Genomic DNA, 12,372 nt, shown 5'->3' with positions numbered 1-12,372 from the left:
TCATAGTAGATATAGTTTAATCAAAATTTAAGGATGTATAGACCTGCAAATTTCTTATACGACATTATTATTATTATTTATCTTTGAGTTGTTTAGAGTTTACAGTATCTTTTATTCTATTTCAAAGTGTCTTTTTATTAGTGGAAGAATGTTTTTCTATGTATAGCAAACTCATGATCTTCTCTTTATTAAAGAAAAATAGAACTATGGGCATACCGAAAAAAGAAAACAAATGTTTTTAAGATATATGGAAAAAAAAAGTTGTATTTTAATGTAGAATCATTTTTTTTTTTAAATTAAAACTAAGGAAGAATCAACAACATGGATTTAACTGTTTTTATGATTTGTTTTTTTTTTTTTTATTTGAGTTCATGTCCTACAACTTATTAGACGAAGACTTGGAACTCATCTATTGATAAATATATATAGGACTGAGTGACAGTAGATTTATTAATTTATATATGAATTTTTTAAGTTGCTAAAAAAAAATATGAAAACCAAATGCAAAATATTCAAATGTGAATTGCCAAATGAATAAAAGAGTAATGTGAGAAATGACATTTAATTTTAGTTTCCGAATGAAATATGAGGTGGGGGGAGCAGGGCAGGGTTTGGGAAATCCAAGTTTAGTCAAAGTAAAATTGATATGATCCAAAATTACACAATTTTGAAAATAAATTTAAATTTTGAAAAATTTGTAATATAATTATATGGAGAAGGCCTAATATTGGAATAGGAATATTATTTTGAAAGAATTAAAAAAAGAACAATAATAATAATAAAGGCAGGCGTAGGTATAAATAAAAAGAAGCGGGAGCCGTAGTAAATATAAAACAAAAGGAGGGGTATTTTCGTCAACCGAATGTCTATAAAACCCTCCACCATTGCCATTGCAAAAACTCCCCAACTTCCAAACACATCCTCCAAATCTCACCTTCAACCTCCCCTTTTTGTTTTTCCTCCAATCGGAATATGTCGGCCGGGCTCGGAAAATGCAGCAAAATCCGCCACATTGTCAGGCTCCGGCAAATGCTACGACGGTGGCGCAACAAAGCTAGAATGTCAGCCAATCGTATCCCTTCCGACGTACCCGCCGGACACGTGGCTGTATGCGTCGGAACAAGCTCGCGGCGGTTCGTTGTCCGTGCCACTTACTTGAACCACCCGGTTTTCAAGAAGCTTCTGGTCCAAGCCGAAGAGGAGTATGGGTTCACCAATCAAGGTCCGTTGGCAATCCCTTGCGACGAGTCGGTTTTCGAAGAAGTTATCCGGTTCATCTCTAGATCCGAGTCTCCGAACTCGGGGCGGTTCGTGAAATTGGACGATTTTCAAAGTTATTGTCATATCGGAATCAGAACTGGGCTGGATTTGTGGCCGGAATCTCGGCCTTTGCTTCATGGGTTGGCCGAAAAATCCATTTGGTAATGCGGGTGTTTTTGTAAATCCGTCTGAATTGGCAGCAACTTTGCAGATAAAGTGAAGAACATAAACAAGAACAACATCAAAAGGAGCGAGTCAAAGATCCAGATTTGACTCGGTTGAGTTACCCGAGATGGGTTGTAATTTTAATTTAATCTAATCTGGGTTTTCATTTTTTCCCCTTTTTTGGACCTTCCACATCCTACTTGCTACATATACACAGAAAAGGCTAGAGGATTTATGGGGGTTTTTCTTTGAGAGAAAAAAAAAAAAGAAACAAAGTGAAGGAAGTGTAATGTGATTATTGGGGAACTTGTTTTAGCTCCGGAGAATGCTTATGGAGATGGCAAAAACTGGTGGAGGGATCAATTCACCGTGTCGTCCCGAGCTCGAATCGGAGTCGGGGCGGAACCGAGAAGGAAGAAGAGGAAGAAGAAAAACAACAGAAAGTGTTGCTAATTCGGCCAGAGGTCTATTTTCTGTATATTAAGCGATTGATTTCAAATTATTCAATGAGAAATTCTATAGACCAATTCCAATTCCAATTCCAATTCCAATTCCAATTCCAATGTGACTAATGATTTTATTTAGAAAAGGAAAGGTTGTAAATTAGTAATTGGGGCAGGGGGAGGCTCCAATGGGAAGACATGTGCAATATAAAAATAAACTGAAGGGGCATATGTCTCATTTGCTCTGTTTCACCTGACTCCTTTTGTCTTTGTGACATTTCAAATGGGGGGGATAGGGATATACTAAAAATTCAAATATAAAAATTTTCATATTTTCTTGTTCTTATTACATGACATGTCCTTGTCTCATACTATAATCCATGTGTATATCTCAGACATTGCTCGTGCCCTTTTCCTGTACTGTAATTTTCCTTCCTTTTCTTTTTTTCAACTCTCTAAGTTTCTCACTAATTTTTTTTTTTTTTTTTTTTGTGAATTTCTCATCAATTTATTTGATTTATGTGGAGAGTTTGTTTATCACCTCCCAAATTGTTTATGTCTATCTGTTTTGTTGACAATTTTGCTTGGTTGAGGGAGAAAGGAATTTGGTACAAATAAATTAAAATTTTAATCTTCAACTTTAGAGAAAAAATAATAATAATAATACATGTCAGCTAGCAAAAAAAAAAAAAAAAAAAAAAAAAGGAGGAATACTATTAATTGCTTAAGTCAATACATTTAGAAAGAAAAATTCTTGCACAAATACTATATATTCCAAGAGGTTTGAGTTTATGCAACGAAAATAATGATTGATTTAGCATTAATTGACTATGTAACTCTAAAACATAGTGATCCTTTTATTTATTTTATAGATGGTGTCACTTGTCATCCATCTCTTCCTCAACTCAAATATGAATTTCTTTAACTTTGGTATCTTAAGCAGTTTGATTAAAGTAAGTATGTTTTATTTGATCTGATGTGTTTGTATTTGTCATAAATAAGAAAAGATACTTTTTTGTTCTTGGAACGAGCCACATGGATGTTCGTTTTAAACATGTAATCTTTATTTTTAAAAACTTCCTGAAGGGAAGTATAAACAAGCAAATAATGATAAATGGTTTAAAAAGGAAAATTAAAAACAGATATCTTGTTATAATATAAAATTAATTGTATACTAAACAACCAGTAGATCAAATTTTAAAAAAAATGGAAGGAAAGAAAAATGAAGATTGAAGATAATTAGATGAGTTATGTTAGAATAAAATTGAAAATGATGGTGTGGATGTTGATAATTAAAGTGAAGTAGGTTAGGGAATTGAGATTTGGGAAGGCTTTCAGTGGAAGGGCGTATTAATGATTGTAGTTAAGGACTAAGAAGAAGCGTAATTTAAGGCTTAAGGTACTACATACATATTTGATATTTAATACCAAAACAAAAACAATAGGGGCTATTCTTCAACATAATTATTGGCAACTTCAGAATTGGGCCCCAATTCTTATGGGCCGTACGAATGATGGGCCGTGCCATTTTGCACTGGTGGAGCAGTCCGACGTAGTAGTACTTTCTCAAACCTCTTTATTAATTCTTAACTCGATCATATGGTTTTAGAAAGTCTCAAAAGCTTTATTTTTTTGGTATGAAGTTGAAGTTCGCTTTTCCAAGATATGGTGATGTATATTGTGTGGGATAACGTAGAAGGTATGATTCTGTCTTCACGTAGCATGCATCGACCAATTTAAGTTTTAAGATAACCTAATGTGACTTAAAAACTTTGATATGGTGAAGAATACCATAGGTCATGAATTCACTATAAATACATCACTAACGAACCGAAAGGAAGTTAGTTTATTCTAAATTTGCTAAACATCTACACTTTTTAACTTAGCAATGGAGCATGTGTTGGAAGAATAACATTAATATTGTGTAAATATTCGCATCTTGTAGATTAACTTATTTTCCAAATAACAATTTTACCGTTGTTGTTATGTGAAGGTTAAAAGCGTTTTTCTCTACTTAAAATTTATCATCAACAATGATCAACTGGACCTTTACCTCAACTTCAATTTTTTAATGTTAAGCTTAACATATTTTTACACGAGAGGAATGCACAAATATTAATGTTTACCAAGTAAGTTTTCCAAGTTCATGCTTGTATTATAAAAAGTTGAGAGAGTTTGCAATTTGCAAATATAGTAATTAAATTGAAGGTTAATTTACATAAGAGTAACAAAATTAAAAAGCATTTATGACTCGTGTAACAAAAAATAAAAGTCCATAAACCTAGATAAAATATTTTCATAATTCTAGGTTTTCTCTTGTGTCACTTCTCTTTCTTTTTATTCATTCTTTGTGATTTCTTTCTCTTCCAGACTTTTTTCATCTCATTTTCTAGATTTTTTATTCTATTTTTAAATGATTTATTATTCTGTTTAAATCTCATATTTTATCTTCAACATTTTCGACAAGATTCTTTGAAACTACTTCATTTTCCTCATATTCGAGAATATTTAGATTGTTTAAATATCATTTTGATATCATCTAAACGATCATTTACCATGGTCAACACAATCGTTTAAAATTGAAACATTTTTTTAATCGTTAAAAGAACTACACGATTGTGTATCATGACCTAAGCGACCGTAGACCATTCGTTTAGACTATAGTATACGATTGGTTAGAAGAAGATTTACTAACGCATGTGTGTAGTCGATTAATTGTGTGTTGACTGAGGTATTTTTGGTATTTTTCATTGTGGACCCATAAGTTTTTTTCGTTTTCGAAATTGTTTTATAGAGTGCAAATATTCTACTGGTTTGTTATATTTTTTTAAAAACTCATAAATTTAAAATATTAACATATATATATATATAGCAACATTTAAACAAAATTGCAAATATAACAAAATAAATATTATAATATATCAATAATAGACCATATTGCAAATATTGGTTTAACGATAATAGTCTATCAATCGATAATAGATGACTTATCTATATTTGTAATTTTTTTAAACGTCGTTATATATTTTATTATTATTTCTAAAATTGTTAATTCATTATTGTTACCATAAAAACTTGTTGTCAATATGAAAATATAAATTTTAGTTTATTGTTAAAACGTTAAGATTTTATTTTTTAATAAACTTTATGTCGACTTTGTAATAAACTAAACTTAAATGTAAGCAAAAGAGAAAATTAAGTGAACTCTAAGGATTAAGAATAATCAATATTTGTTCTGTAAAAAACAAAATTCTTTAGACAAAAACAAACACCACAATCTTCCTCAGTATGAGGAGTAGAATACTATGTCTACAAAATATCTTCCAAAATAGAAAAAGAAAAAGAGTTTGTCGAAGGATACTAAAACTACTAAAGCATAGGGAAAATTTGTTTTCTTTTAAAGGGATATGTGACAACACAATTTGTATTTTCATAAAAAGGACTCCAATCTCCTGAGATGAAATCTCATTTATGAAATTGGGATTAATGACATCCAACGCCTCCGACTTCGACTTCGACTTCAACTTCAACTTCAGGCTTCACCTATGTGTTTGTTCGGCGTCATTTCCCCTCGCCAGAAGGTGAATGTGTTCTGTACATCTCATCGCTTACATTTCAATATCCTTCAATTTTAATCCTTCGTATTGATTTTATGACTACTAATTAAAATAAAAAGAAATAAACAGACACTTTTTGGAATTCAAATAAATATTATTTAATATTTCTCACTTCTCTTTCTTTCTCTTCTCTTTCTTCCACCTCCCTCCATCTTAAACATGGCAAGCGATATTTACTACCATTATTATTTCCCCCCTTTTTTTATTGATGTTTTGCTCTTAAAGCTTTCAAGAATGTCAATTTGTAGAAAGTGGAGATGATGATGGACAAAGAGTTCTTTTTTCTTTTTCTTTTTTGTATGATCTTATAATGAAACTTCTTGCTGGTTAGGACTTGGTTTTAGTTCATGTTTGTTTATTCATACATATCCATGCACAACACAAACTTGTACCCAGAAAAAAAGCACTTTTTGGAAGTTGTTAGAGTGAAGAGGAAGAGGAAGAGGAAAAACGAGAAGACAAAGAAGAAATAGAGAGGTGGAAAATAATTTTTTTTCAACGTTGGATGTCTATAGAGTTCTCTTTCTTTTATTATTTTTGTTTCTTTTAGAAAACAACATTTTGCCTATGAATAAAATTGTTACATCATTGATATATTTTAGTTTAGAATTAGTCTAATTATCATTCTAGTCGGTTTTTAATTAAGTTACTAATAATTTTGTTATCTCAAAGACTAAAATTGAGTATTATAAAATTCTCAAAGACAAATGTGAAATATAGAGATCAAATAGAAACTAAACTCAAAACCTATGAACAAAAAAGATAGTTTCCCCTAAAATGCATTGTCAAGATTTGTTGAATTGGAATAACAATAACTAAATTTAGATATGGGTAAGTTGAGTTACAATGTTGTACATCAAACTAAATAATAGACCTCAACCAAACAGGAGAGTTATCATAACACATACCTTCAAAATTTGATATAGCGGACAATTCATGTTCACATTCTTAGTAATAAATTTATGAGTTTTGAACCCTCTCTAATTTATTCCAAAATGATACATTCAGCCACCAACACCTCCGCTCTCAAATAGACAAATTTTGATGCATCCTGAAAAATCATATACCAAACGGCTAAATATATGTTGTCTTTTATTTAATTTGTAATTTAACCTTTCATGTACGGTCCTTTTATATATAGTTATATAGTTATAATTAGTCAGTGATTTATAGGACTCAGAGAGAATATGTTGAACATATAGTTAGCTAACAACAACAATTAGTGGAAAAAGTGATGGACAAAGAGATATCGGTAGGAATGACAAATTTGGAGGTGACAGTTGGAAATATAGCAAAAACGAGTAGGAATAAGATTTTTAGCAAATTGGGGACCCGTGGATTTATGGTTGTCTGTTAATCCCGACTTTGTCCTTGATTCTGGAGATTTAAGTTTATGAAATATCAAATTTAAATTTTCGAAAAGAAAATTTTTAACCAGTTTTGAAAATATGTATCTCCATCGTTTTCCTTTTTATTATTTTAAAATGTATATTTGAGTCTTTATTTTCTACACATTCATAATTTATATTTAAGAAATTGTTAATAGATTTTTATAGTTAGCTTTCGATTCGAAATATGTATTTTGTAAAAGATTTTGAAATATTGTAATTTTTGTTATTTGTTTTTATTATTTTAATGTTGTTTTAAACTAATTCGTAGACTATATCTTATTTGTTTAACATTATATGTATATTAATTACATTCTTTATACTACATTGTATATTTTAAAAACTTGTGTATGTTATACAATTCAAAGACAAAAATAGAATTATAACAAAAACAAGTTAATATTATGGCTTTACAACAACGATTAAAGACTGTTTTTGATGGTAGATACATGGATTGAATCTTCCATTTTCATCTTTGTTTCAAGAATTTGTATAATGTATTCAAGGTAAAAATTTTCCATTTTCATCTCGTTTTCGTGGTTGTTGACTCTGTTTATGCTGGCACTACTGGAAGTAAACGTATTTGAATAGTGAACTACCCAGTACCCACAACTCGATGTATATTTAATGATACTAGCAATGCGTATTTAATGATTCTACGCAATGAATTGAATAGCAAACACAAGGTATTTTTTATTCGCATTTTTCATTTTTTGAATGCTAAATTTTTACTTTTGCTAATACACTAACTTTTTTCTTCTATCTTAAATATTGACCTATTTTTTAATTTCAACAAATACTTTGTATTTATGTATTTATTTAATTATATATTAGAATTGTTAACCAATTTACAAGATGATTTAATTTATTTCACTTTTTGTTAGTTAAATTTTTTTTTCATTAAATGACTAGGTATTTGTGTGTTTTTAAATGTAAAGAAAAATCATATTTTTTTTCTATAAAAAGAGAATTACTTTATTTTTTTATGAATTTAAAAGATGAAACGTTATCTTATTAAATTTAAATAAGATGGTTTGTTATTCAATTTAATTGGTTGGGATTTGAAATTGGTTGAATTTTTTAAAATTGAGATTTTTCTTAATCATATCTAACTTATCATATACTATATTTCTAGTCACCCATGGACAAATTATACATGGGCTTCTTTGATCACATTGGTTTACTATGGGCCCATATATGAAAACCCACGGACCATAACAGACTTAACCCATCTGTGGAAAAGCCCAACTTCATGGAAATCCACCTCTTTTTTGGGTTACCACTTCCCCTTCAACTCCCAACTATAGAGTCATTCCATCACATAATTGAATGTCAAACAAAACAAATATCACAAATAATTGATTAGCATACTCGTTTGTTTTCAAAGAAAAAAAAAATGCTCACAAAATATATGGTTGGACAACTCTCGGTAAGTTGCAACTCACAATACAATTATAATATATATATATATATATATATATATATATTTCAAGTTACTTTTGTTTGAAACGATGGAGTCGTAGGAAGTAGGCCAAATTGCAAGAGAATCAAAGTAGGTATTGCCCAATTTCAAAGCTTGGCCAAAAGGTGGGTTTTAGAATAGGGTTTCAAAAAGAGGACAGACAATTTAGGAATGAGAAAGATAAAAAAGAATTTAAAAAATGCATGAATGAATGAATGAATGAGTGAGTGAGTGATAGTGAGAAAGACAAAGTCTAAATCAAATACAAGACAGCCTTAATCACTCTGCTGGTTGTTGGAGACAACCATGTTTTGTGTATTTAAACAAGAGCATGATTCACTCATTTTTTTCAACAACCACCCACCTTATTCCTCTCCCTAATCTCCTTTTTTTCATCTCTCAAAATATATGTTTTTCTTGTCCTCTTTCAATTACCCTCCTAATTTTTATTCTCACTATGCTGTGAGGACAAAAGACACAAAATGACAAAATAACATATTACACATTATAAAAAATAATAAAAATGTATTATTCAGTTACAATAAGATATCTTGTGTTTCAAAATAATAATTGTATCATAAGTAGGTTTGAACATCTCTTCTAGCTGAATTTATCACTATATAGATTTGAGTTGAACAAAAGAAAAGACTCGAGATTAAATGGACCTTGGACCATATTAGCCAAAGTTTAGACATGCGAGTCATTCTTGACCTTGACCCAAGTATGAAATCGAGGGTAACCAATTTGATTATATATTAGAGAGAGAGAGAGTAATGCGCACACACATATAACTCAATAGTAAAGATTGACTAATGATATTGACTAGGAGCCACAGTAGCATTAGGAGTGGTGTGTAATAACTTGAGAGTGAAATGAGGGACATGCGACACTGGGGGGTGGGAATTAAAAAGGGTTTGTATTCTGTATTGTGTAATGGATGGCCTCAAACACAGAGTCTTTCCCAATACTGCAGCCTCTAAAGTAGTGATGAAACGACACAAAAAAACAACCAAAACGACAATAATAATCAAACCCTTCTCTGTTTCTATAATAACCCCAAACAATAACTTACCAATTTTTTCTACATACATACACACACACACACAACACAAAGGTTTTGTGTTTTTTATGTCACAACCAAACAAAACTTAGTTTTGGACCACCCTCTCCTTTATTCACCATAGATATTCTTTTTCTTCCCGAATTCAATTAATTTCTTTTAGCAATCATTTCCATTATCTCCTTAAAATCTGTCTATTACCTCATTTTCTCTCCACACAACAACAACAACCAAAAAAAAAAAAAAAGAAAAAATCTAAACAAACAAAACCATATAATTAACATAAGATGACACTTGTCACACTAAGTATTATAATACAATTTCCAAGCAAGAGAAAAGACAAAATGAGATAGCCAAACAAGAAAAGAATAAGAAAAGAAAAGGTTTGTTATTATAGGTAATAATTGGCCATCATTAGATACTACCAAAAATCTCCATTAATTAATAAGTGCAAATTCAACTGATTGTTATTGAGTGATCAGATAATGATGGTGTTAGTAATGTACTTTTTAATGAATTAAATTTAGAAGTGTGATCATAATTGTAAAAGGAAATTGAATTGAATAGAATGTAGTAGTAGTAGTATTAAGGAAAGGGTTTTTGAAGAATAAGAGGCAAAGAGAAGATTAAAGAATGTGTTGGGTATTAAGGAAAGGGTTTTTGAAGGGCCCATATGAACTTAATTTAAAAGCCCTATTTATAATCCAATTTAGAGTGTGGCCCATTTTACTAGAGTTTTGCTTCTTCTTCTTCTTCTTCTTTTTTTTTTTTTTTCTTTTTCCTTTTCTTTTTCCTTTTTTTGTCTAATCCAACCCTTAGATGAGATCACCATTAAACTCAAAAGAAAAAAAAAAATATATATATTAAATAAAGAAAATAAAATAAAATAAAATAAAATAAACCCATGTTTTTACTTTTTTTTTTTTTTTTTGTGTGTGTGTGTGTCCATTTTAAAACCCACAACACAAATTCAACGATTAAGATGGAACACCGACAAAAACTTCTTCTTCTTTTTTTATTTATTGTGAATTTCAACCTTATAGGTGATAGATTCCCTTTTATGAGGAAAGTTCTTCTTTAATTCTTTTTTTCTCTTTTCTTTTCTTTTCCTTCCATTCTTTTCGGTCTAATATCAAACATGAATGATGGGACAATTTCTTTTTCTTTTTTTTTCTAAATGTATCAATTTATGAGACATTTTAAGATAACATAATTTTCAAAATTAATCTTTTTTTTTTTTTTTTAATTTCTTTTTAGTTTTTGTGGGTTATTTAAGTACATCTTTAATCTCTCTAATATTGGGAAAGAAATATAAATCACACTTCCATCGTAAGGAAAATTAAAATAAAATAACAAAAATAAGAAACTCTAAAGTTATCCTCTCCCTTAAGTAGAAAAATAATTACGAAAACATAACATCTCTCTCCCAACACAAATGGAAAAATAAAGGGAAAATGATAAATATATACTTTCAGTGTTTGAATTTTAGAAAATGATCTTTTTAATTTCAAAGGTTTATAATAATAGATCCATTTGGATTCTAATGTTCAAAATCTACTTTTTTTTAATTCCTGAGTTTGAAAAAATAGGTTTATAAGGTCTTCAAAATATTTTATATTTGATTTTTAAGAAAATAATTATATGATATTTAAAATTAGAAAAAAGTTTTAGAGATCGTGTGATTTTTAGAAGCTCTTATTCTAATTAATTTAAAATTTTCAAGTAATTATTCAAATAAAAGTGTAAAGTTATTTGAAGAGCCCTTTAAACATCTTTTTAAAAGCTTATGGACTAAAAGATACATTTTAAAAATTCGAAACCAAACAAGTCTATTTTTATAAACACAGAGACTAAAAATATCTATTTTTAAAACTCAGAAACCTGACACATATTAATCAAAATCTAGAGACTAAAAAGTCGATTTTTCCAAAAACAAATAATAAAAACTCTATACCACTCACCCAACTGGAGTTAATATACCATGTTGAAGTGTAAAAGGAAAACTAGTTACCGTTTCACTTTTTAGTTTTTAAAAATTAAGTTTATAAACATCTATTTAATTTCTAAACTGTTTGCTTTTATATTTATTTCATGACCTTGCTTATATAAATCAATTCGATATTTGAAAACTAAAGATAAAATTGTTTTTTTATAATTTGTTTATGTTTTTAGAATTTGACTAAAAGCTCGATGCCGTAAAAACTACTATAGTAAGAGAAAAAAGGGAACAAAACATATTTTAATATTTATAAAAAACCAAAACATTAAAACAAAATGGTTGCCATATTTGATATTTTTTTTCTTATATATTTTTGGAAGGAAAAAAAAAACCTCTCATAAATAATCAATACTTCCATCTAAATTTAAAGTCCATTTATTTATACAACCACACAATTTAATTGTAATTAAAAATTGAAAATATACTACTAAAATTTGTTGGCAAAGAAAACGAAAGATTTAAGATATAAATATTAATAATATTGGATTGCACTCAACTGGTTGATTCTTCTTCCACTCTTTAATTCCAAGAGAAAGTTAATAAAGGATGAGAAAAAAAAAAAAGGAATGGAAATGGATTTAAAAAAGTTGCAATTTCCAAAGGGAAACAAATAGAATCCAATGAGAGATATTAAGAAATAATAATAAAAACAAAAAATTCACCATTTAATTTTAGACATTGGAATGGAAAAGAGGATTTGTTTTTGTGGGAAAATGGAATTGTGGATTCAAGCTGTCTCTTCTAAACGTGTGGGTCCCCTCCCCCCCTGATTATATTTTTCTTTCTTTTAATCCCAATTAAATTAAAAATAAATTATTTTTCTTTTTACTTCCCAACAAAGTAAACCCCCCCCCCCCCCCCCCTCAATTTTTATCATTATAAATCATCAATTAAAGAAAATTAAATATTAACAATATTTTCAAATTTATTCCCTCAATTCATCGATGTCTCTCACTTATGACTTACCCTTAAAGCAAT

The 12,372-nt window shown here is 29.2% G+C and overlaps 1 protein-coding gene across 1 annotated transcript; it reads left to right on the top strand.

The window, feature by feature from the left end:
* The first annotated feature begins 916 nt into the window (after positions 1 to 916).
* LOC103503890 (auxin-induced protein 6B) lies at positions 917 to 2,181 on the top strand. Its single transcript, XM_008468276.3, has one exon. The coding sequence runs from the start codon at positions 973 to 975 to the stop codon at positions 1,423 to 1,425; it is 453 nt and encodes a 150-aa protein (XP_008466498.2). The 5' UTR covers positions 917 to 972; the 3' UTR covers positions 1,426 to 2,181.
* Positions 2,182 to 12,372: the final 10,191 nt, after the last annotated feature.

This window comes from Cucumis melo, chromosome 4 (genome assembly GCF_025177605.1).
Source record: "Cucumis melo cultivar AY chromosome 4, USDA_Cmelo_AY_1.0, whole genome shotgun sequence".
NCBI classification, from domain to species: domain Eukaryota; kingdom Viridiplantae; phylum Streptophyta; class Magnoliopsida; order Cucurbitales; family Cucurbitaceae; genus Cucumis; species Cucumis melo.
This window is presented reverse-complemented; position numbering and strand designations above follow the sequence as displayed.

What these genes read in the sequence shown, in the direction of transcription:
- LOC103503890 (XM_008468276.3), top strand. Translation starts at nt 973, where the DNA reads ATGTCGGCCGGGCTCGGAAAATGCAGCAAAATCCGCCACATTGTCAGG.